This window comes from Triplophysa rosa, linkage group LG9 (assembly GCF_024868665.1).
Source record: "Triplophysa rosa linkage group LG9, Trosa_1v2, whole genome shotgun sequence".
NCBI lineage: Eukaryota > Metazoa > Chordata > Actinopteri > Cypriniformes > Nemacheilidae > Triplophysa > Triplophysa rosa.
In genome coordinates, this window is record NC_079898.1 from 17629459 (window position 1) to 17656337 (window position 26879).

At 38.1% G+C, this 26879-nt stretch overlaps 1 protein-coding gene across 2 annotated transcripts; it reads left to right on the top strand.

Moving 5' to 3' along the window:
* The first annotated feature begins 720 nt into the window (after positions 1-720).
* On the top strand, positions 721-25735 carry parga (poly (ADP-ribose) glycohydrolase a). 2 transcript variants are annotated; one of them, XM_057341884.1, is made up of 18 exons: positions 721-928; positions 1668-1731; positions 1807-2391; positions 2540-2669; positions 3070-3195; positions 3326-3406; positions 3706-3780; positions 8572-8664; positions 10007-10161; positions 15341-15420; positions 15522-15582; positions 16062-16137; positions 18768-18915; positions 22425-22503; positions 22657-22765; positions 23172-23277; positions 24061-24189; positions 24809-25735. In XM_057341884.1, the coding sequence occupies exons 2-18, from the start codon at positions 1697-1699 to the stop codon at positions 24988-24990; spliced, it is 2250 nt and encodes a 749-aa protein (XP_057197867.1). In that variant the 5' UTR covers positions 721-928; positions 1668-1696; the 3' UTR covers positions 24991-25735. The 2 variants fall into 2 exon arrangements, with proteins under 2 accessions (XP_057197867.1, XP_057197868.1); XM_057341885.1 differs by having other exon boundaries at positions 721-924.
* The last annotated feature ends 1144 nt before the right edge of the window (positions 25736-26879 follow it).

Below are 26879 nucleotides of genomic sequence, written 5' to 3' on the forward strand. Positions count from 1 at the left end.
TTAGGACGATGATGGTGAAAAAGAGGACAAATCAATTTTCCCTTAAAAATCATTGAATTATATTAAACGTAGGGTGGCGCACTATGACCGACTGTCATGGATATCAATACACAAAGTTGCAGTACACAATGAATGTATATTTTTTACTCACTGAAACATATTTTCTTCACTATATCATAATCGTTCTTACCAATTAATAGACATACCCACAATCAACGCATTGGTGTATAGCAAACGATTTTGAAAGAAACCCCTCGACTTAAAGGGATACTTCACATAAAAATGAAAATTCTGTCATCATTTACTCACCTTCCAGTTGTTCCAAATGTGTATAAATGTCTTTGTTCTGATGAACATAGAGAAAGATATTTGGAAGAATGCTTATAACAAAACAGATTTTGCCCCCCATTGACTACCATAGTAGGGAAAAACCATGGTAGTCAAAAGTGTCCCAGAACTGTTTGCTGTCCTACATTCTTCAAAATGTCTTCTTTTGTGTTCAACAGAACAAAAAAATAAATATAAGTAATTTTTCCTACTATGGGAGTCAATTTAAGCATTCTTCCAAATATCTTTCTCTGTGTTCATCAGAACAAAGAAATGTATACAGATTTGGAACAACTCGAAGGTGAGTAAATGATGACAGAATTTTCATTTTTGGTTGAAGTATCCCTTTAAAACCATTCTTTCAATCACGTGACACGAACGTACCAATCAGCGAGCAGCGTCACGGCCCGGAACTGATGCTGCACTCTTGTTCTATTATGTGTTTAGTTCTGTTTCAGTGTATTCTTTATTTTGATAGATTGTTATAAGCAGAATACCTTCGCATAAACAGCTGCTATTTTCCCCTCTGCAGCTGGAAAAGAGCTCGAATATGTGTGTGAGCTGCACAGCGATACGAAGACAAAGCAGAATAAGAGTGCAAGTATGATTTTTGATCCGCGAGCAAACCTACAGCAAATCAGCCTGTCATAGTCACAAATATCAGGATAAAGTACTTACGGCGTTTGCAGTTTTGTATCAATAGTAATGGCAGATTACGGATAATTAAAATGGACTCAAGCTGTATGCCGTTGAATGCATTGTTGATATTGCAAGGCTCCATCACACTAGAACGTGTTTTAGCTTTAAGATTTGAACTACTTTGATAATGATCATCTGAGAGGTCCATATACTAACATAAAGATGATTTTCTGTCCAGGCTGATGTGTTAATTTAGAAATTCATGCAAATACTGACATGCCTTTTGTTTGTTATAGGACCCTTTTGTTTTCACTGAGCTAGCCTAGCCATTTATTATAACACATCAACAGAATGCGCCTGCTTATTTTAAACCTTATTTATGCTTACATCTTTCTTTGTAAACGGAAATGTGACTAGCACTGATGTAACATTAGCAGTTATAATAGCGGTATAATTATTCAGATGAAATGAAAGGCCGCTCTGGCTGATGGTTAAGTTTATGTGGAAAATGAAACCTAAAGTCAGATCGTCATTTGACCTGCTCCCCTTAAAGGAAATGTTCATTCCTCACGTTTTACAGCAACTCTACTAACCTTTAGTCAAACGAGTCATGCTACAATCTATCCCTTAATCTTCACGTTTGCCTTGAAATAGTTTTAATATTTACAGTTTTAGTTATGAGATCGCTTTGCTTGTTTCAGAACGTAGTTTGGCTGAACGTGTGCTTACAATGAATATGGATGAATCTAAGACAGAAAACATCAGGTAAGCTGGTTATGTTTTGTTTTGTTTTATTTATATTGATAAAAGTCTCTGTCTAAAGCAGTGTTTTTTCAACAGCCATGGTGAAGATACCACATCTGAGAATTCAAGTGAACTCAACATGTCCTTTGAGAGTGGACAGAAGAAAAGCAGTCAAGATGCCATGAAAGACAATGAGTCAGCTGAATCAACAAGAAAACGCAAGGAGCAAGATGATGCCAAGCAGGACCCGAAATGCGACATGGACTCAAAGGACACCATTCTTACAAATGTCGTGGACAGCAATGATACAACTGGCCAGACGAAGCCAAGCAATGGAGAAAAGGCTTCTGAACCCAGCTCGCCTGATGCCAAGCTTAGTAAGCTTACTTGCATGGCTACAGAGATGACCAACCTCAGCCCACAATTAAATGCAAGTGAGACGTGTAGTACAGATGTGGAGATGGTGAGCCCGCATAGCCCCACAAGCAAAGAAAGTCCCAGAAATTTGGGCGAAAATGCTTCTGCTTGCCCTGACTCGGAGTCCAAAACTCCAATCCCAAATCCAGATGATGACACCAAAGACATATCTGAAGTGACAGAAATGGAAACGGATGATGTTGAGCAAAACTCAACTGCTGTTACTGAAGAGTCGAATTGTAACCAAACATCATCTTCAGCAAGGTACAGTACTGTGTTTTGTGAATTTTCCTTTTGCGATGTTTTCTGAAATGAAACATTTATAAGTCATTAGAAAATATTAAGTTAATGCAATGAGCAATATTACAAATCACCACAATGAAAATGAAAGACATGTGTGTTTTCTGTTTAGCGGGCAAGTGGACGAGCAAAAGGAAACGAAGTGGCTTGGAACCCCAATAGAGGAGCTTAGACGGAGGTCTCAGTTTGGACAGTCCCTGCCACACCTCAGGGCGACAGACAATCACAAAGTGCTCATCAGGGTAAGCCATGCTCTCCACAGCACTCCGCAGTTCTCATCCAGTGCTTAAGGGCTTGCTGTCAGTCTGAGTATGATCAGGATGTGGATGCCCAAGCATCTCACCGCTGTGCCTGCACACCATACAACTTAGTGATGTTTCATGGAAGTGATGTGGACTGAAGTGATGGCTGATACTTAAATTGGCCCTAAAGTAAATAGTTTTGTACTTCACATTTACCAAAGCAGAGACAAATTGTTATTTGTTTGTAGCAGTATTTCTTTTATGTTTAGCAGAGACTAAAAATGTTGTTATCTTTTGAAACTTGAGATTTAGTAGTCGTTGAAATATGTGTTTGTACTAGTGATTTGAAGGTGATCCGATACATAACCGATTAAAAGTGTCTCTTGGTTTTGTTTTGCAGACAGATCTGCTTAAAGCAGGTGAACTCCCCATTCCATATCCATTACATAAGTTCAGAGATTCCTGGGATGATATGACTGTAAAAATGCCATGTTCAGAAAAGAACCTGTTTCCTGTGGAAAGTGAGGTAAGTGCTACTTTGAGGCCATTTTAAATTGTATTATCACATTGTTTTAAAATAATAATTGTTATGCTATCACAAAGTGATATGTGACATACCATTATTAATGTTGTATGATGTATGTTCTTTTTTTCAGGATGGAAGTGGACTGCAGAGTCGTTGGGAGTTGATTTCTAGTGCTTTAAAAGGGGGCTTAAAAAGTTCACTTGATATAAGGGTGGGTTTGGTGGAAATCTCTAAATAATTTTAACATTGGCAGATTGTCAAATGTCAAAAAGATGAATAAATATGTAAAGAATACTGTACCACCAGAGGGTGGCAGAATTGCACCAAGATGATTGCTAAATGATTTAATTTAATAGGGCTAGTATTTAGTACTTTAGTTTACTAGACTTTACTTATTTTGTTTTTAAACAACAGCGGTATTCCCTATATGAAAATTTGTATTGGCTAAAGAATATTTGAATTGCTAAACACACTTGCTATTTAAAAATGTGTTTCTCTGTAAACTCACAGGATGCAATATTAAGTTACAATACAGCACATGCTAAAAGATGGGACTTCACAGCTTTGAACGTTCTCTGCACTGAGGTAAGGCACACACGTTTTTCTTAAAAATATAATTATCTTTGTTTTGTATAGAGCGTCACTTTGGCCAGAGATGGGCATACCAGTCCGTTTGTCCAATATATTTATGCAGATACATCGCCAGATGTAGAAACATTTGACATACCCCCAGCTGTATACTGTTCAAAGTGTACCAAATAATGTGCATGCAGATGGTTGATTTGCATTTGATAGTGTCATTAGCGGAAATTAAATCAGAAAATAATAAATGAAATCTACAACTGCCCAATCACTAATGAGTTTAAACAAATTGTACATAAGCGAATAATTATGAGTAAATCAGTTTAGCAACAACACGTTGTGCTTGGACAGCAAAACTATGTTTTTAAACCTTAACATCACTATTTGACATCACTTTTAAAGACTTGTACGCTTGGAATACTGATAAAAACAGTATTGTAAAAAGTATATTTTGCTGTCCGTCATATTTTGTTTTATCTCTATCATACAGTAATTGCAATTAGATACAGCAGGCCAAATAAAATCCATAACACTGTTAGTTTAATGAAGTTAGAGCAGTGAGGTCTGTGCTTTGTGAAAGTGTGATTTCTTGTGATGTGTCACAATGAGACCAGAAGGCCCCCGGGATGCTAAAAATGCTCTGTAATTGTTTAATCCGACTGGTTTGAATTTACTGGCACACTAAAGGCATTAGTGCTCTTCAGTCAAAGAGAAGAAGCAGGTTAGCCTCCAAGTGGATACGCACCAAGCAGCCCGCGTCTGCCCCTTCTGCTTCCTCGTCTCCGGGGATCTCTTTGCATCCAGCACTAGTCAATTAAGACAGAGGTGGGCACTCAGCATAACGAGCAGCAGCTGGTAGAGGAAGACCAGGGAGATGAGAGCCCTGTTTACTGCAAATAAACACACTCAACAGATGGGCCACACTCTTTCTCATAGCCAGAAGCTGGTTTTGACGGTAGATCTAGTTGGAAGATGACTCGAGTGCTCTTATCTGGCGAAGAGGTTGTCTTAAATAGTGGTCTGTTTTGTGTCGTGGTACTTGTTTGTTTGCGTTTCGATTCAATTTCTTGTTTTTGTTTAGCAGGACAGACGGGGTCAGTGCTGAAATTTATAGAGGACAAAATTTAAAGGGGGGCTCTCTCGACCTCTTTCCTTGACCTTACTGTTTGTGCAGGCTATACCTTTGGGGACTCGACTCATCACAAGTCGTGTTGATTCCTTCTCTAGGGTTCTGTAAATTGCAGACTTTGATCTACGTCCTATCTTAGATTAATACTTGAAAGCCATTTCTGCGCTGCCGTGTTTTTCTTGGATTTATGGGCTTCGGCCAAGACCTCAGGATTTCCATGCACGTTTAAAATGATTTGATAGAATAATTTCAGGCCGGTTTAAATCAATAGCAGTCTGTTTCTTTTTATGGCTTTATTCAATTTAATTAACCGCAGCCATTAAATCTATAAGGGAGCCAATCAAAGCCATTAGCAAAGTGCACCTTGTTGTAATGAAGCATGCTTGAGGGGGCCAGTCCTTTAAACTGTCCACTTAACATCTTCAGCTGTACTTTTCTTCTTTGGCTCAGACACAATGTGTCTTTGCGTTCCTTGGAATTTTTTTCTTTCCTCTTAATAATTTTGTTACTGCACAAATGCATTTGGTAAGCATACGCTGGTTACATTGATTAGACGCACATAAGAATGAGGAAAATCTCTGTATCTACGCTCCCAGATACAGTTTATGAATACAGTTGTGCAATACAATCTATATGTTCTTTTTATTTCCTTTACTTAATCAATGCAGTGTCATTTACACTGCTTGCAGCTCTAGTTTAGTATGCTGCTGCCCATAAAAACTTGAATGATTATGTTTATTTATAGATCTGTACTAGTGGCTGTCTCTAAATTGTGAGGCGGCTATTGTGAAATATTACTCATATTACTTAAACTATTTGTCGTAAAAACTTCAAGTAATGTTTATTTCATTTGTTAGTCGCTTTGGATAAAAGTGTGTGCTAGGTAAATGTAAATGTGTTACATTCAGGGTTTCCACAGTCATTAAAAATCTGATTAGTGGATTTTTTTTATAGGAGTGTTCATAAATAAATAAAAAATTATTACAATCTTTTTAAAGTGAATATTGAGTTATGCTTTAGCTCATAAATATGTTGTTGGTCCAGTCATCATGAATGACTGTACGAGTCTTAGAAATGGTGTGTGAACCCTGTTTCTATTTTGTTTTATTTTAATGCTGTCCTACAATTCTGCACAAGCTGTCTGTGTTCTCTTTATCCTCGATAGAGGGCACTGGTATGTCAGGCTAAAGAGCTGGTAAATGATTTTCAGTTTTTGAAATTAAGAGAACAGCAGTTGAAAACCATAGCGGAGTCTCAAATTGTAGTGAATGAGTCAGAAAAATGTGAGCTTGCTAAAGTAGATTTTACTGGAAAATATAGATTTCAGCAAGATCACATGGATCATAGACTAAAAAATCTTCCAAGATTCCCACAGTTTTAGAATCTTGGAAATATCAGATATGCAAGTGGAATTCCAGGCTTAGAAAAGAATTTGAAATAAAAAAAATCTTTATCACTGTAACTAAACAAGTGCTTCGCAAGCATTAAACAGAGTTTGTATGAATATTTGAGTAGGTATCACCTTTTCTTAGCTGGGTTTTATATTCAATGCAACCATTTCTAAACGCTTTTGTAACCATACCATCCCCATAAGATGTGTAAATAGACTCTCAGGCATCTTAAAATCGTGTCAGTTACCACAGGTCTCCAATTATTGTCACGAAGTGAACGGCTTCTGGGATTTTGATTGACAACAGAGGTGTAATGGCTATGGAAAGGAGCAAAATACAAATTAGACCCTGTCTTGTCATAAATTGTAGTTGAGCCACAGGCCTACCCTGAAATGAAAGTGTCAGAAGAGTGGGCTCTGATCAATTCACACTGCTGTCTCAGTGCACAAAACTGCATTACGCCTTCACAACCTTCTTATGCCGCCGTCTTTAAATGGAGGGAGTTCCCAGAAACTATTATGCAGTGCGTTTATGTAGGCATACATGCCAGCAAAATAATGCCAAATAAATTAAGCACAAGGACTGCTGTTGGACAAAATACTGTGACTGATACATTCTATGCCATTTAAAGCAGCTTCATTGAGAACAATCTCAAAGCTTATTTCGCCTTTATACGTTTGCTTTTATACAGTGCGTTCTCATTGGTGGGATTGGATGAAGATTGTAATGCGTTGCTCTAACAGGTTCTGGTTGGCCAGGATAAGAGGCAGTTTGATTTAGTAAGGTCTAGTTCCTGCAACCTCAGCTCAGACCCATCGGGCCTGTCAGTTCTCCTCACTCATTAGACCCAGAGGAGCACTTTACGATGTCAAGCAGGTCATTACTTATGACAGCGTTTAGTCAGGCCTCCTTTACAGGCGTAAAAATGCTCCTTGGTTAAATTGTCAGACGAGGCTTCCCATCCACAGGAGCCCTTCGCCGCCTCTCCTTCCTCAGCCCATTTGCATCCCTTCCAGGAAGCCCATTTAATCAGCTGAGCACGCCCTGTAACCTTGACGAAATGGGCCCGTGACTGAGCACTCTGCCAATTGCAGCCAGTATACTTGTAAATAAGTGTGTTGTAAATCTGTGTGATGATAAAACAGAAGCGTATTTATTTTGCTGAAATCATACAAGGCTGCTGAGCCAGCTCGCGCTGTTTTGACACCCACGGCCGTGCCGGAGTATTGCACAGTAACACCGTTCGCCTGGTATAAGATCTATGGTGGTTTGCTGGATTCTACTAAAAAGTGCACCGGCTGTCTTTATTTCCACCTCAGTGATGTCATTCACCATGGGAGCTCCCCCAATATCCCCAAAATGATGTTTTTATGACCTCTGTGCAATAGATCAAGCGCTGTTACTGCCTCTCTCGATATGAGTGATGTTTTTTCTTACTACACTGAGAAACCAAGGGGTTCTATTTCTGAAACTACCTGAATTCAGCTTTGTGCAGAGCCCCGGGCAATTACGTGATTGCTGGGATTGTCCGCAGAAACACAAAAACGACAGGAATTGAAAGCTAACCAGAGAGCCAACAGCCCAGGATGCAAATCATTTTCCTTACCGATTGATGTCATCCTGACAGCATGACAGCCAGTCATTTTTTAAATCTGACACTTGAATTATACTCTTTATGACAAGTGGACAGCTGGGTTCAAGTGTCTTATTCAACAATATGGCTCTGTTTTCTGGCAGTTGTTTTCCATTTAATAGTATTTTAGAAAAGGCCCCAGGAAAAGAGAAACAAGAAAATGGTTCATTTATTTGTTCTGTTTCGTACCAGACAGTTGACATTTGAATATTATTTCTTTATTATTAGTTTGAGGAGTAAACATGGTAATGTTGGCAGTTTAAAGGTCCAGTGTGTCATTTTTTTGGAGGATCTATAGATAGAAATGCAATATAATATACGTGACTGTCTTCAGAGGTGTATAAAGACTTTACATAAGGAAGCGTTATGTTTTATTACCTTAGAATGAGCCTTTCTATTTACATGCACTGTGGGTCTCCACACATGTAATTCGCCATGTTGTTTCTACAGTAGCCTTCAACCGACAAACTGCTCTACAGAGCGGGTTTCGTAAATACGTTATTTCCTTCGTCAAAGAAGCAAAAACTGGAAGACATTCATAAGTTTGAGTTTAGTAGAAGATAAAATAGCTATAAAGAAACAGGTCTTGTGTTAAATGTTCTGTAAATAACAACCTAACACCTGTAACCTCTCTTTCGCAGGGTCTGGAGAATTGTGAAGTACAGTTTCTTTTTAACAACATATTGCCTGCGATGGTGGAACTGACAGTGAAAATGCCCGAGATATGCACCCAGGTAAGTTCGGCGTTTGGGCAGTAGATAAGTAGTGATAATCATGTCTACAGCGGGTCAAGAGTGTTGCTGTGTAAAACCAGTGGCTAGCGAAGGACACTTCCACATGAGCAATTGTGTCTCATTAGGATCTGAACTAATGGAAGCCAAAGAACACCATCCATCAGCCTGAACATCAGATTTTTCCCTGATTAAATGATACTACATACTAAATAATAATAACCCTTTCATTGAATATACCTGACCAATTTGAGGCATGTTTAACAAATAAGGGAGCTTTAAACATTTTGCCATAGCAGCCAGCAATAAGCACATTAAAGGGACAGTTCACCAAAAAAAGAAAGTTCTGTCATCATTTACTCACCCTCAGGATGTCTCAAATCTGTATACATTTCTTTGTTCTGTTGAACCTAAAGAAAGAAATTGAAGAATGTTAGCAATTTTCAGTTTTGGGACATCATCCACCACCATAGTAGAAAACATATTGTATATATTTTTTTGTTCTGTTGCACACAAAATGAGATATTTTGAAGAATTTAGGGAAACAAACCGTTCTGGGGTATCTTTGACTAGACTACCATTTTAATTTTTCATACTATGGTAGTCAGTGATGTCCCAGAACTGAAAATTGCTGACATTCTTTCAAATATCTTTTTTATACAGGTATGAAATTGCTTGAGGGTGAGTAAATGATGACAGAATTTTCATTTTTGGGTGAGATATCCCTTTTAAGAATGTTCTCCGTATTCACCATCATGTAATGTAATGTATCTTTTTTAACTTACTGTTTATCATTTGCTTTGGTAAAAGCTTTTGCTAAATGTAAACTGCATGGGATTGCCAGAAGGCAACGTTGAGTCGTGAAATTAAACCCAACTAAGCATTTTATAGCTTAAGCGTATAATTTCTGCACCACTAGCATTACCAAACAGAATTGGAATAATAATGAAAGTTTTCTAAAATCTTTGGGATGAAACACCGTAATTTAACATCTAAAAGATTACGCTGCTACAAAAACACATTCACGTCTCAATATAGCCCAGTTGACTCATCAGTGCTTAAACGAGCTTTAGGGAAGTCAGGTATTTTTCATCTCCTTGCTTAGCACTCTTTATTTACGTACGTTTTATTAATGTTTGCATCGATTAGTCGTCTACACTGGTCTTAAACAGTCTTTAAATCCAATCAGTAGAGATGAATGACCCTCAATGCAAATGCTGGCGGCTGATGGTGGAATACAGCAGGGCACCGTAATTACTCCTGGCCATTTGCTTAATGTAATTCTGTCTCCCTGTTTGGTCAATTGCTAAACTAATTATCTTTGCCTCTCTCTCCTCTTCCACAGCCAATCCCTCTGCTTAAGATGGGGATGAATCAGTCCTTGACCATGTCACAGAAACAAATTGCCTGCCTTCTAGCCAATGCCTTCTTCTGTACATTTCCCAGACGCAACTCACGCAAGTCTGAATATTCCAACTACCCGGAGATCAATTTTTACAGGTGCCGTGTCCTCTCTTTACAAGATTACGGAGCCTCTCTAGGGAGCTCTTACATATTTTCAGGTCTGGCTATTGATTAGCTTAGGGTTTAGTTTTCCATCCAAATTACAGTTTATTTGTAGGCTGTGAGGTAAGTCACGACGTGATTTAATTTTGCTTCCCATTTTCTTGTTGTCTATTTCTATTACATTTACAATGGATTTTTACCTCCTTAATACGTGGTATGTGTAGGCTTCACTCCTGTAAGTGTAAGTTTAGTGAAAGCTCCTCTTTATCAAAATTACACTCTTACACATTCACAAATCCAATTTGATTTCCAGAGTACCTCATACATTGAGATTTGGAGCTTTGTGGGGGGTAGTGATGAATATGACTACTTTTAAAGACCCAATAAACAACCTGTTGAGTGCCTTTCCTATTAATACAATAATGTGTTTTTATATTATAAGCTTATATATCAGAGTTATTATTTTATGTAAGCCGTAGGTTTTAGTTACATCGCAGCCATCAACCTTGATGTACTACAGTACCCGTTGAAGGACGTATTGAGGGAGGGGCATTCTTATTCTAGGGACCATTTGATTGGTCGAACAACTGAAGTGCAGGAAAAGTCATCACTAACCTGCATTTAATTTTTTTTTTAATATGCAAATATTTACCAAATGTTAATTTACTTACTTTTAGAAGTACACTAACATACAACTGGATTATAGATCAAGCGAATAGATTTTGATGTCATGAGGATGTGGAAGTATGCAGAGCACAGCCATTATAAAGGGATATAAATTCTCAAAATATAAATTCTGTCATCATTTATTCACTCTCATGTCATTACAAACCTGTATGACTTTCTACTTCGGCAGAACACAAAAGAAGATATTTTGAAGAATGTTGGTAACCAAAGAACATTGGCCCCCATTGACTTTCATTGTATACTGTAGATGCAAAACCACATTTCTCATTCAGAAATGTTTTTAACCATATGAGGGTGAATAAATCACAATAAAAAAATTATTTTTGAACTGTCCCTTTAACTTCTCACTGTTGCAATAGACCTGTGAACTGGAGACTGCGTCAACTTGGCCGATGTTAAATGAGACTACAGTTTATGGTCTCTGTTGACTTTGCAACTCCTCGTTTGCCGTTGTTTGGTTTGATGGATTTCATCGCAGTGTTTTACTGCGTGTAGAGGAGACAACGTGTAGGAGTTTCTCTCCCCCCTTAAATTGTGCCTCTGCAACAAAGGCGCTCATGTGGCACAGTACTTAAATCAAATCTTTACAGGCTGATTAAAAGAAATGAATTAGATGCTAGAAAGACTGATGTGACGTCTTCGGCCATCCATCTCCCGTCTGTCATTGTGCTTCTTCAGATATCTTCCTCTGATGAGCAGGATCCCTCCAGCTGGAGATCAGCTCTTCGCATGAAGATGTTTTTATTATATGACATTATAAAACGGATGGCACCGGTACCGGATGCTGATTGGTCAAAACACCATTCCAGCTGTGGTACAGTCAGTAATATAGTAACCATCTATGACATAAAACACCTGTTTATTATATAGCGGCACAGCATCAATAGCAACAGTTGTGCAGCTGAACATTGAAATATTGTTTCAATCAATGGCATGGGTTCGGGGCAAGATTATGTTTTGTCCCATCAATGGCAGATGCAAGATTTAATGCTATTTAATATTTAGCTGGTAACAGCATTTGTCTTGTAAAAATTGCAGAGACATTGTCCAGTTGCCTCAATCCGATGCGCTTGTTTTATAGCATTTCCTGATGTAACATGATGACACGGAGATCTGCGTGCATGTTTAGAAAAGACAGCAGTCATCTGTCTCTACTTTAATGAAGTTGTTGCAATGCAAATCAGAGTTAAAACGACATCCTTTGAAATCTTATTTTGAAAGCTCTTGTAAGTTGTCGTACCGCTTACTTGCAGAAAAACGTAGTAGCCCTTAGTTTTAAGCTGTCATGCTGAGATGGCTATTGATTCCCCATGCACACCAAGTGCTTATATTTAGATCCTCTGGATATCTAAGAGGCTGTAGAATACATTTGGCTTGCAGTGTTTCTGACTTTATCTTCCCTGTCGGACATAGCTTAAGTGCTGCAGATAAAATCGGTTTGAGTGATATCAGCATTAATTCTAATTGGATTTGGGAACACAGGGAAAGGACACATTTGTGACTAGAATGATGACACACAAACTGAGTGATGTTGGATTATTGTGTTTGTTTTTTTGACATGATACAGCGACATGGTAATACTGTAGTCTTTTTTTAATCACATTTGAGTACGATGTAAGTAGTATACTATATGCCGATCTTTTGGTACCATGATACTGTGGTATATCGAGTACCATAACATATCCTGTACAGCAGAGCTGTCTTATTACACGATGCAACCATTTTTTTTTAAGTTGTGTTTCGTTTTATTTTATACTGTTTCTTGATGAAGTTTAACAAGCTGAATACGAAAATCATATAAAAAAATTTTACCATCAATGGTACTCACAAAAAATATATATATATTTTCACACATTTATACATTTCGATATTATTACTCGTACGTGGAAATGACAAGAATCTGGGATAGCACTGAGCTCAAAACAACAGGTTAACATAAGTTACTAAAAATGAGTCGTCCAAAACTTCTAAAGTTTTTGATCGGTTTTGTCTTTTATGACTTATAGCCTACTGTCCTCACGAAAGTGCCAGATGTAGTCACTCATCATCGCTTCATCCCACCTTCCCTGTGCAACAGAAATTTCTAGAATTTTCTGATAGTGACAATTGAAAAATAATTTTTAAAATATGTGAAAATTTGTACTGTTTTTGTTTATTTGCAGTATACTGATGTATCATAATTAATGATATTAGCTCAAAATTTACTTGTGATAAATATACACTAAAGCAATAATTGGCACCACAGAATTGTACAAGAACTATTAAAAGGTCGGGCGAAACAAAAATTTGTTACACTGTGTCATCAGATTTATAGACCATTTCATCAGACGCACACTCCTGGCCCGAAGTTAACTTCCTGTCAGTGTTTGTTTATTGATCTATATAATGTAACAATTTATATTATATTTAATTTACATTAATATTTTGGTTTATATTCATTGTAATAAAATAATCTATTCTACAAGGGAGTTAAGTTGGGGCCACATAACGTTTATGCTGTTGCTGCTTAAATTGTGTATCCCTTAAAAAGTGGCAGTTAAGGTTCCCGTGAGCTGGTATGTGATGGCCTTACCTTCAGTATTGTATTTCCAAATGTAATTAAATAATGAATGAGAAAAATAGAAGGCGTGCTTTCTGAGAATTCCGAGAATTTAATTGTATCTAGAAAGGTAGGCATTTCATTCAGTCATGGACCCCGCAACACAATGACAATAGGAGGGAAAGGGTTAATGGATGTTCTGCCCAAGGCATCAAACTGATGTCATCAGAGAATGATTGCCATTCCAGAGCAGAAGTATTTTCAAAATTACCAAGACATTTATTTCTCTTTTTTTGTGGATTGACTTACAGAAATAAATTAAACCACAAAGGTAATGTGAGCTAAATAGGGTAACTTTTACGTCATTGGGACTTTAAGGCTAAATGGAAAAAGGTAAGAAATCCAGTCTTTGTCGGAGTGAAATCAGTTATTGGGACTGAATTATTTACGATATTATCATATGCCGTATTAACATGATATCAATAATTATATTAAATTACATTATATTGTAACCCATAATACCACCACAGTACTTTGTGGAATGATATTGTGACCCGTGGCTTCAGGAATGCGGTGTAAGACAGCAGAAGATCCAGAGATGCGGATCGTTATGGTGCAGCCCACTTTAATTGAGTGACCGTCCATCAGTTTACTCATTGGCTTGAGCACTGCCGCTATCAAGCACCAGGCAATTTAGAGATTGCTTGTTTGGCAGACCTGTCACAGTCTCCCCTCTGGGAAATGACATATGGGCCAGCTGAAGATACATTTACTTTAGTTTTGTGTGCGTCAAAGCTTTCCTGCAGAAACCCGCAAAACTATAAATACAGTTTGGAGAACTGTCATTGTTTCTTGTAAAGCTTCGGATTTAACTCTGAATTATTTATAGTGAAATGAAAACAGACATTAAACAAAAACAATCTTGTAGTTTTATTTAATATACAATTATTTACTAAATGATTTAATGGATTTATCTGAAATATGCATTTACAGTTGTGTGCTCTGTCTACTCGCCGCAAGACTTTCATGACATTTGGGGCGTTTCTACTCCTTTAAGAGATTTTTCTTTTTTGTTTCCCATCGTATACCCTGCAATTCTCAACCTGTCATTGTGTTGTAGCAAATTAGATTTATAAAATCCTATAATATATGATTGTTCTGCTGTTGGTTCTGTGATCTTTGCTGTATATTTATGTTTTTATTACCCCACATTAAAGGTCAGCAATCTGTTTCTAACTAAAACGCTATCTCCCCATCCAGCGTCAATCTTCTGTCAATGACAGGTTGCCTTCCAGGCTGCATTACATAAAATCAGCCCCAGCATCAAGCGTCCTGCATGTAGGATGCTTTAATACATGACTACTCCGTCTGCCTTCCTCAAGGGCTTTTAGTGCATCAGCTTTTCCACAGTCGTTTCATTTGTTTCACCCTTTTCTTCAGCTTATTCCATGAGAGGGAAGATGAATGTAAGTGGAAGCTGGTTAGCTCGAAGACTGCAGTTTTCTAAATGGAGGAAGCCATTTGGTGTGGTAGAGGGCATTGCTGCTGATCACTCAAGGCTTTTGCTATTTGTGACTTTTAAAAGCAAGGCTGCAGTTGTTTAATGGTCTTTATGAGAAGTAGCAACGCGCCTCTCCGTCGGCTTTTGTGAAATGGGATGCGAGCGCAGCAGAGCCCGCGGGTCCATGTCATTGTTGTCCTGACAGAGGGGCCATCACAGGCGAGAGCAAACGGGACTTGTGAGATGAAGCGGTGAAGCCCTTTTTGCTCCCACGTGTTCTGTATGAGGCACTGACCTGCAGAAGATGAAGCTTATATACGTCATGTTGACTTTCATAATCAACAACAAGAGGATGATGTTGTGGTAGTAGTGTTAAAAGTGTTTAGATGTGAATATTGTGTTAAGTAGCTAATTAACGTGAGTTGTGTGCGTCTCTGTTTCTCAAGACTGTTTGAAGGTTCCTTCCCACGTAAGATTGAGAAACTCAAAACTCTGCTGTGCTATTTCAGAAGAGTGACTACGTCGAGTAAGTCTGAGAGTGGATGTGGTAAATTGTACAGAGACCCATTCAGACATTGTAAGTTTGCTATTATTGTATTAAATATTTGTTTGTTTTTTATTCTTCAGTGCCCACTGGACTTGTGACATTCATGAGACAGGGTTTAAGCAATTTTCCAAAATGGGAAAGGTATGCGTTAACATGGTTATATTATTATATATTTTACTTATTACATTTTTTTAAATGAAAGTTTTTATCGTCTTCTCAATTTATTTAATTTAATATATTTTTATTTTATTATTTAAAAATGTAATAATTAGCACAGTTTTTAACTTGTAAACAGTTGCAACAGCTAGAGGGCTTTCTGGTATTTTAAAGTACGTCACTTGCAGAAATGACTCCTTCAAAACTCTGTACTTGATAAATGAAGTTTGGCACCGTGTAGTCACTTTAGCCAATTGCTTTCAGTGGCAGTGAAGGCCAAGCCAAAATGCCACTCTGATTTGCTTATTAGAAGACTCTTACCCTTCTGAAGGTTATATTTCAAATTGCTTAAATTCAAGATTGTAACCTTATACAAACTTTTCATTTCACCAATTCCTTGTTATTTTATACTACTGCTATGGTAAGCACTCATAGTGTTTTTAATGGATTTTTTTTGCCCTCAGCTCCAACACACAGCTCACCCGTCTTCATATCACCTGTGAGGGCACCATAGAGGATCAGGGTTATGAAATGCTGCAGGTGAGAATATAACGTATTCTAAATACATTGACAGTAATATTGGTCAGATGTGAGCTTACTTTGACACAGAAGACTTAACTAGACCAACTAAGGTTTGGTTATGGACTGTAAAATGATTCTTGCCATTTCACGAAATAAATCATTTAAAGGGGTAGTTCACCTTTGAAATGAAAAATCTGACATTATTTACACGCCCTGATGTCATTTTAAACAAGTATGGCTTTCTTTCTTCTGCAGAACACAAAAGAAGATATTTTGAAAAATGTTGGTAACAGAAAACCGTTGTCCCCATTGACTTGGCATTGGTTTTGTGTCCATACAACAGAAGTCAATTGGGATCAACGGTTTTTAGTTACCAACATTTTTCAAAATATCTTCTTTTGTGTTTTGTTGAAGATAATCACACAGGTTTAAAATGACATAAATGACATATAAAATTGTAATTTTGAATGTGAAATACTCCTTTAAATCACATGTAAGGTGTTAATTGCGCCATATTAATCATATTGGTCATATTAAGCGATTCTGAAGCTGAAATTACAAGATTTTTACTAGCTGTTTTTCATTTTAAGCCTCTTGTTAGATTTTAGTTTTAGACTGTTTGTCAGTGTTGCTCACCATGTCATGCAATGAGAGAAAACAAAACATCTCTCAGCCAATCACATCTCTCGCTGCACCCATTGTACAATCTGTCTGCCCGGGTCCTCTGCCCCTCTCTCCTCATCTTCATCCGGTTGGGGCAGGGCACGCCCTGACAACTGATGGGCACACATGAACAGCCCTGGGAGGTCCCAGGAGCCTGTGGTCCTGCAGGCCAGATTGACGGATGTTTCCGGAAGGGTGGGACGGTCTGACAGGTTGTCAGTAGCGCTGAGGAGAGGTGGAGCAGTCGGAGTCGGAGTTGAGTGACCTGATCAACGAGATCATCTGGCAGCCTGCCAACCTCCCTCCCCTTTTCTCCGTCATCTAACTGAGGAGGCTGTGGCCCAGTGAGCCTGGCCTGACAGCCCTCAGAACGCAGTCTCAAAGGGGACCTGCGCTTCCCTTGTTTACCTTTTCAAAGCTGTCCTGGGCCTGTATTAGAACCGCTGCTTGCACTCAACTGCTCTCTGAAACAATAAAAATGCATAACTCCTGTGACAAGAGACTGGCCTTTGTATGCCCTTTAGACAGTGTTTAAAGAACTTGTGCGGTGTATCCTGTATTTATATATATATATGAAATAATCAAATAATCGAAATGGAAAAAATATATATATATTTTGTTTTAACAAAATTTTTGTATTTAAAAAGATAAATTATTAGAATAGGTTTACTGCTGTATTTTACCCTGTATGGTACAATATCCTAAACAAAAACAAGTGGCTTTGCAACCACAACGTTATATAAGATCACAGGTTAATCGGTCAGCCATGAAGAGTCATTTGTTTGAATTATCTGACCTCTGTGGGTAATGGATAATGCTTAACAGATCCATTATTCAGTACAAGGGGAGTGGCATTTGGCCTTGACACTAACCCAAAGTGTCAATGTGGACAGAAACCATAAGGGTCCTGTGTGTCAATGTAGGCTGTTAGATTTTATTAACATGCTAAGACAGAAAACATTTCCACCTGCACAAAGGAATCATGCACATACTGTACATAATAAGTCCGGTATACAAGATGGCAGATAAAATGAGATAAAATAAGCTTTGACTGATTTAATGGGACAGTTCACCCCAAAATAAAAATTCTGTCATCATTTACTCGCCCTTAAGTTGTTCCAAATCTGTATAACTGTCTTTGCTCTGATGAACACAGATAAAGCTATTTGGAAGAATGCTTGTAACCAAACAGTTCTTGGCCACCATTGACTACCATAGTAGGAAAAATTACAAGGGTAGTCAAAAGTGCCCCAGAACTGTTTGCTTTGCTACATTCTTCAAAATATCTTCTTTTGTGCTTAACAGAACAAAGAAATGTACAAAGCATTTTTTCCTACTATGGTAGTCAACGCTGACCAAAAACTGTTTGGTTAAAAGCATTCTTCCAAATATCTTTCTCTGTGTTCATCAGAACAAGGAAATGTATACAGATTTGGAACAACTCGAGGGTGAGTAAATAAAGACAGAATTTTCATTTTTGGGTGGAGTGTTCCTTTAATATGAGTCGAATTGTACCAGCAATGGTCGACCCTGAGATGTAAGAAACGTGTGAGGTTTTAATCTTGAAGATGTGCATACAGCAACTACAAGAAACACTTCTCACAATTTTCTCAAATATTTTTCGGACAATGTCTGTACATGCACCAAAAACTGCCCAAATTAAAGCTAAATGCTAAAACATTTTTTTTCTTAATTCTGTGCATATCTAAGCACATCGCTCGATTTTCCACCCCTGTGCATTTTAACTCTGTGTCCTTTACCAAAACTTGTAAGCCAGGTATTTTAGTATGTCACCAGATATTACAATTCACACTGTTAAAATGGTCAGACGAGTGTTGCCGATCTCTGTACCGTAAACGTCATTTCACACCATGTTCAAGGGTGAAATTGCGGACACGTTTTCTCACTTTAGACACGCTGAGCAGGGCTGTTTTGTAGCTGATGTTATGTGTCTTTCTCTCGGTGTTTGTCCGCGTGTGCCACAGGTGGACTTCGCAAACAGGATGGTGGGCGGAGGGGTGACGGGTCTGGGGTTGGTCCAGGAGGAGATCCGCTTCCTCATCAACCCTGAGCTCATCATATCACGCCTCTTCACTGAAGCTCTGGAACACAACGAGTGCCTCATCATCACAGGTCAACACATACACACACGCAGCCTTAGAAACTGTCCTCTCCTCCCTTCCGTCTGTCTTCAACACACTCGCACATCTCTATCTGATAGAAGTCATCCACCAATGAGGTATCTGGTTCCTCCCATCTAGCTGTTCAGTCACCTGTTTTCTAAAAAAAAGAATCAGAGTTGTATCCTTGGAGGAACCCGTGGCTCATTATATACTGTAACAGGTGCTAACTATCTACTACTGTTACTGTCAAGATGGAGAAGGGTAATCATGGTTATTCAATGTGTTAGATGCCCTACATGGCTAAAAGTGTGAGGACATGGATTTCTACATAAGAAGTTACTAGCAGGTGCATTAAAGGTGCTGTGTGTAATATTTTGAAGGATATATTGACAGAAATTAAATATAATATTCAGAAGTGTAAAGACCTTACATAATGAAGCGTTGCTTTTATTACCTTCGAATGAGCTATTTCTATCTACATACACGCCCCCCTTGCATGGAATTCTCCATGTTGTTTCCACAGTAGCCAAAAATGGACAAACTGCTCTACATAGTGCATTTCGTATCTCCTTCGGCAAAGAAGTGAAAATGCGACAACATCTTAGTTCTGTGTCAGCCACCGTAGTGCTTCAAGAGTGAGGGGTGATGTGAGCCGTTTGTTGCAATTCGCAACCTCACCTCTTGATGCTGCTAAAAGCTCCACATTGCTCCTTTAAATTAAGCAAAAATATAAAATGTTACAGGCTCTTTCTTATTCTCTGTTTATTCCACCGTAAACAAATGTGAGGTTTATTGAGGAATAGTTCGATTTAGTTGGAATCCCCTTGAAAACCTACAAGCTCCCTGCCTTGCAGAACCATATTCCAAAATCTGGTCAGAAGAGTAGAATAAGTTATAGTATTACATTTTACATTTATTTTATGCAAAGTGACTAACAAAAAATGGAGCATTTTACCAACAATAAAAACAGTATGCGAAGCTCTACTGTGTAAGTAAAGGTTTGTGAAAGATTATTTAAATTGTTGGTTCTCCCAAAAATGAAAATTCTGTCATCATTTATTCTCCCCCTCTTGTCATGTCAAACCTGTATAACTTTCTTTCTTCCGCAGAACACGAGAAGATATTTTGAAGAATGTTGTTAACCGAACAATGGCGGTACCCATTTACTTCTATTGTATAGACACAGAACTAATGCAAGTCCATGGGTATCGCCGTTGTTTGGTTACAAATATGTTTATAAAATGACAAGAGGGTGAGTAAATAATGACAGAATTTTCATTTTTGGGTGAACTGTCCCTTTAACTCATACAGTAACAGCTGCTCTTTTCATTTTATAATTTTGTCCACATTCTATTGGTCAATTAATGTAATTACATTTAACGCGGTGTGAGATTATCAATGTTTTAATCAGTTTAATAAGGTTTTCTTCCACACTCCAATACTGAAGTCCATCTTGGCTGTATAATCACTCTTCTCTAACACTGGCCTGAGTTGCACCTCAGTTTATTTTTTGTTGCAAGCAATTTGCCACTGCTCACAGAGGCTCCATTCAGACTCAGCCCTCGCCCCCCGTCCTCCTCATCCAATCTGAACGTAAATCCATTACATTGATTCACGCTGGACTTCGAGCAGCCCTGTTATTCCTCATTTCTCCCTATCTGAATTGCCCTATTTTTCACCCTCCAACTCACTGTGCTTGAGTCAACACGTTAAGTGACAACCCCCCTCCCCCACATATCTCTCCCCCCATCCTCTCCATCCTCAGTCCTTCGTCACTGTATTCGTCCTTTATGAGCAGCACTGTTTGACTGAGTGACAGGGTTGGACAGGAGCCCAGGTCCTGCTTCCCATGCATCCAAAATGCATAGCTTTCTCTCCCAAATTTCTTTGCGGGTCTCGTTGGTCCTCTCTCACCTATTGCTGCACTTTTATAACAATATTACAGACACGCCTCTGGCGGCGCTAGACATGATCTCATCGTCTTTCAATTGAACCCCCTTAAAATTTGACCGTAAGATGAAAATAGTGCTTGCAATAAGATGTCTGACATATCCCCTTAGCAGTCTTTCAAGATATTATTATACTTACATGTTATGTGTTTGTAAGATGCTTATACATTTTGTGTTAAAAAAAACCTGTCATATCTTGGTCCTGTATACATCAATTTGTCCAATGGAGTAAGTTAGAGATAAAAAAAGATTTACTTCATAAATCTTATTGGTCTAAATGTACTATGGATGTTTGGAAAGACAAATTCAACAGTCGACTGTCTGTTCCACAGTATTGTTTGCATAGTTGATCGCTCTCCTTTTGAGGTCTCTGTGCAGTCACAACCATGTAGAATGGCTGCGCTGTGATTGGCCGCTGCCCACTCGCACACCTGCTGTTATTCCTCAGCCACCCATACCCACTCAAATCTTCACCACAAAATGCTGTGCCAAGCACAGCACATGCCACCGTGTGCAAAGTGTTAATAAATCAAAATTTCACGGGTTGCACACTGATACGCTATCTGCCTTAGAACCAAAAAAAGATTTGATAGTTATGGTGCAAAAGTTGGCCGTACCATTGAAAAGTCATTCTCAGGGCATCTCCCCGTGAGTCATATTTCTGGAAATCCGCCTCAAAGTCACGGTGAACTTGGGAGCGTTCTACCCCAGCACACATCATACTCTCAAATAGATTTGAGCTCGGATATTAGTCATCTCTCTCTCTCATTCACTTATGCTTGCTCTCTCTCTCTTTCATTTACTTATACTCTCCCGCTCACCCCTTCTGCCCCCTTTCCACTTAATGGTATTACCTCTGGCCACAATGAATGACTGTGGGTTTGGCCTTCTCTAATGGATCCAGCCATTCCATCACAGTTATTAGAACAAACGTAATATTCATTGTCGTCTCTGTTTCTATTGCGCCGCAACTCGCCTTCGCAGCAAATCATATCCCGCCGGTAATGCGTCATGACACGGGGTCCTTAATGCACTTTCTGCGTCAGTAGAGTGGGCAGGAATTCAGACGCATTGGTACCGGGGCTGGATTTTAATCTTGTGATTGCTCTTTGTCTGAGTGCCACTGAAACTGGCCACAAACGCAAATTGAATCAAGGTGAGGGAAGAGGATTTGGGATGTTAGGACGGCGCTGATTATGAAAATCATAATAAAGAAAATGTATGCATATTCTGGTTTTAAGGGAAATTAAAGTAATTCCTGAAGTGTTTCTTCACATTAATGACATTGACATAAAATACAGAACATGAAGTTTCATATTTAGATGTCTACAGCATAGTTGCATTGACCTTTTGGTATGTCTTTCAAAGCTGGAAGGTTAAATCTTGTATTTTTACCTCAAAGCAGTCTACAACGATGAGTAGATTTTGTAAACTACTACACCATGTATTAATATATATATATATATAATTATATATAATATAATAATAATAATATTCGTTCACACTTTCTTAAATTTATTTTCACTTTCTTAAATTTACATGTAGACTTTCTTAAATTATTTACTTTCAGGCACTGAACAATACAGTAAGTACTCTGGCTATGCAGAAAGCTACAGATGGAAAGAAAACCACACCGATGAGACACCCAGGTAAGAACAATTCTGATTCTGTAACTTTAAGAAACCCTTCATACAGTTCCCACAGTTTTCCCAAAACATGTAAAATGTCTAAATGTAACACAGTCAACAACATGAGAGAAAGAAATGAGGGAAGCCTCACATAACATCTGTTTCCACACTCAGGGACGAGTGGCAGCGGAGGCGCACTGAGATTGTTGCCCTGGACGCGCTGAAGTACATGCATTTCATGGAGCAATTTCAACCTGAGAAAATGACCCGGGATCTAAACAAGGTCAGCAAGGGCTTCGAGCACAAATTGTGCTAAAAGAAATTCTGTTTCACACTGAAGATATGAGAAGGAAAATCCTTGACCTCTTGTCATGCTCTAACACCGTATCTACACCGGACGCGGCGCCACTCACGGCTTGTTCTAATTGGATTGTCTCACCGTGCCACGTCCGGTGTTGACAAAATTTCTGGGTTCTAATGCGTTCTATTGTCTCTTGTCGCGTCGCGCCGTGTTGCATCCAGTATAGATACGGTGTAATGGCCTTTGATTTTCTTTAACCTTGTCTTCTATGTGTTGGTTAGAGGTTTTAATTGGTAATTACATCAGTCTCTTTGTTTGTCTCATGCTTTGATAAATTAGATTAGATGGTCTTTTTTTTGATAATGTGTGACATGTCTCTGATTTTTAGGCGTATTGTGGGTTTGTGCGGCATGGTGTTGACCCTCAGAACCTCTCTGCTGTTGCCACAGGGAACTGGGGATGTGGTGCTTTTGGAGGCGACACTCGACTCAAAGGTACAGGACATGCATATTGAGAATGGAGTTAATGAACTAAGTGGGTGTGGGTGTGTGTGCGTGTGCGTGTTTGCATCCAGAGCTGTTAAACATAGTAAATTAATCTTTGCATTCTAAATGAATTTGATATTTTTTACGCACACGGTGTAGTTTACTTTTCTATGTTAGAGCCAGTTATACTGCAGATTACCCGCTGTAATTGGTCGCTCTCATTTGAACAATATTCATTCATCAGTGTGCTGCATTCAACCTCTTTAAATATTTAAAATCTTTAGACTCAATTTGAAGCTGGGTGACTAAGATTGAGGCCCTTAATAGGGGTTGTTGGACATGGATTATTTACCTTTTAAAAACAAATTGGATGTGCCAATCATTTTCTCTAAAGCTAAGAACGCAGAGCAAGAATAAGACATCCACACTATTTAGTTTTATGATTTATTGCATCTTATTTTAGTCATTTGAGACCCTCAGAGAATGTATGACCAGTGTTGTGCTAGTGGTTGATTGTCCCTTCCTTGTGCCAATGGTGTGGTGGGGGTAATCTGCTTTTGCTTTTTTCTCATTTCATGTTCCATACATGCATGACAGGAATCCATGCATAAATGCATGCGTGTCATTCCTGTTTAGAGATGCGAGTAGTACATTTTATGGTAAAGAGAAAAGAAAATGGCTGGGTTGTCAATATGCTCGGATTATAATGAAATGCATCCTAAATGTTTTTTATGGCTTAAGGGCCCTGTAGAACTGCTGCTCATTGTCAACCCTGTTGATTTGTCCTTCCAGCTCTGTTGCAGCTGATGGCGGCCGCCGAGGCTGGCAGAGATGTGGCCTACTTCACATTCGGAGATGAAGAACTCATGAGGGACGTGCATGATCTGCACACATTTCTTAAAGACAGACACGTCACTGTTGGTAAGGGACATGCTACATCTGAATTAGATTACTATACTTGTAGTAAACATTTTAATAGGTTGTTTGTTGTGTTGTGGATATTTTTACCAACGGAGGGGTTTCTTTGTATGAAACGTCTAAAATATAAAAACATTTATCATTTAAATAATTTATAATTTCATAGTTAATAAAGTATAATTGGTACATTTTTTATGCATATTAATTGAATTTTCAAACAAAAAAGATTTATCTAAAAACTTGTATAATTCATATTATTTGAATATATTGCGAGCCCTTGATTACTCATGAAATATCCAGGACTATCTACCACCACATTTATTAAGAAAAGTGGTCATTTATTTGCTATACTGAACGATTTATTTTACATAATTAAATTATGCTATTTATCCTGTTCTATGTGAATTTCTGCCACAACTGTTTCTGTTCCATTTGTCCTTTGTGACATTTATTGAAGCCTTTTTGGGAAAACACTGTCAGCTATCTATTTTAGTGAAGTGGAGACCGCAGTAAAGCCAAGTGCTCTTTGATTTATGAATAGCTCTGGACTCCGCTGACGCCATGATGCTCACCATCCCTCAAATCTTTTTTCCTCTTTTTTTCCTCTCTCTCTGTCTCTCAGGCACTTTGTATTGCCTCTTAAAGCAGTACTCTAATGTGCTGTGTAAGACTGCCCTGAGGCCTGATGTCAGTCTGTATGGGTTCCTCTATGAGCAGGTCAGTTCCGATCCAGACCCGGAGCCCAACATGGGTCCCAGCGACAGCCACAGTGAGCCTTCTACCTCTCCTGCAAACTGCCTTTAATGCTGGCTGGTGAATAACTGATGCCTTAGTGTGTTCTTTTTCCTTTAGAAAGACTTTTTAGGTGATTTTCAGACATGTGCATTTGGGGAAGCACATTATACCTTTATTTCTACCCATGAGTATAGGTTTCAAGTCACTTTGAAGAAGTGGACAGGAATTATGGCAATATGTAATTCATTATTTTTGGTACATTTTATCCTTCCTCGGAGTGCCAGACAAATCTACTGGTGGTCAAAAATTACTGCATGAAACGAGAAATTAAATGATATATTTAAAGTCCTGATTTTCCCCAGCACTTCTCAAGGCACTCAGTATCACTGAGTAAAGTGTGTGGTGATGTCTAACACTTAAAAACCTCTAAATACACTAGTCCCCCCTGACACTTAATTAGAAAAGGTATTAACTTTTTCAGATTTTTCTGCCATACTTTGAAAGGGAAAGTATTGCTGAAGTTTCCAGATGCGAAAATATTTGATAGTGAAAGATATGTTAGATGTTGAAAAAAAGTACTTGTATATTCACAAATGGAAATGCTGCATTATCAAATTGTGGGAAAATATATATCATCTCTGCATGACATTTTTAACAGTTTATTATGCTCAAGGTTTTTACTGTTTCATTTATTGTTTTGATTAAAGAAACCTGAGAAATGGGGTTGTTTAAAGGTAGTGATTAATTTCATATGTTGTGTTCTTTATTTTATTATAATTTGATAATTAAATTGTTGATTATGATACTTCTGTGGTTTGTTTTTATTGTGTGAAAAAAAACTCTCAACCATTCCAAGAAGTAAGTGAAAACCTGTATTTTAGAAAAATTTATGAAAATCTGCCCATAGCACCACCAATGAATATACAGAAACAGGAGCACAATTGCTATTATCCATTATTTAAGTTCTTTGTTGCTAGGTCTATGTATGCCAAGATTTCTTCTTTCTATGACAAAACATGCTAAAGCTTTTAAACAAATAGACTCATAGATCAGTGCAGAGTTACATTGCTTTTGTTTTATTAAATATTCAATTATTCATGCTCAATGCTATGCACTGGTGTTGTCATAATTCATAATCAATGTAATATTTGTCATATTTCTTATTCAAACGTTTGGGTTGTCGACTGTCAGTGAAGATGATAACATAACAAGTCTTGAGCTCATTTATCAGATTAGTTGATTGTCCGTTTTTGATCACTAGTCTTCATTTTGTTGTGATTGGTCTTAATCTCTGATGCTTTTCAACCTCATCATGTCAACCTCCAGCAGAAGTACCACTTGGTGTCCAGGTGGTTCTTTATAAATGTACTATTATTTAAAGGCAGATTTAGCTTTCTCAAACTGCAGTTGTTAAAGGGTCGGGCTGTATTAGAAATTTAAATGTCAGTGGAATGAGTGAATTATGAAGCAGTACTTAAATTTCTACATTTGTTTAAAAAACAAACGGTTTGCATTGAGGGTATTAAATCACATTGTTTTTCAAATGACTGCTGCCTGTAATAAGATGTCTGGAATTGGGGCTCTTGGCTCCATCTATTTCAAGAGCTGAAGTCAGAGAGCACCAAAATGGCATTTTCACTCATAATTGCATGACCTTACTTGTGCTTGGTTACAAGATGCTTTTTTTGTTCCAAACTAGAGTTTCGATTAGGCACTTTAATGTTGATCACCAGCCAGACAAACAGGTTGTCGTAAGGACAAGTGTGAATATTTGATTATATTGATAACAGCGTCACAGTTTGAATCTCTGACTCATCTTGCACTTTGTACAATTTCATCCCATGTTAGTGTGGAGAACCAATTTGCTATTTGTGTTCTTTTTTAAAGTAAGAATCGCTCTATATTGTTTTACGTAAAAATTGTTCATGACATGTCAAAAAAATCATCGATGCGTTTGA

Excerpts from the sequence above, each read along its gene's own strand:
- parga (XM_057341884.1), top strand. The coding sequence starts at position 1,697 with ATGAATATGGATGAATCTAAGACAGAAAACATCAG. Across the intron at positions 15,421-15,521 it reads CAGAAGAGTGACTACGTCGA|TGCCCACTGGACTTGTGACA; the intron begins GTAAGTCTGAGA and ends TTTATTCTTCAG. Across the intron at positions 22,504-22,656 it reads CACACCGATGAGACACCCAG|GGACGAGTGGCAGCGGAGGC; the intron begins GTAAGAACAATT and ends TTCCACACTCAG.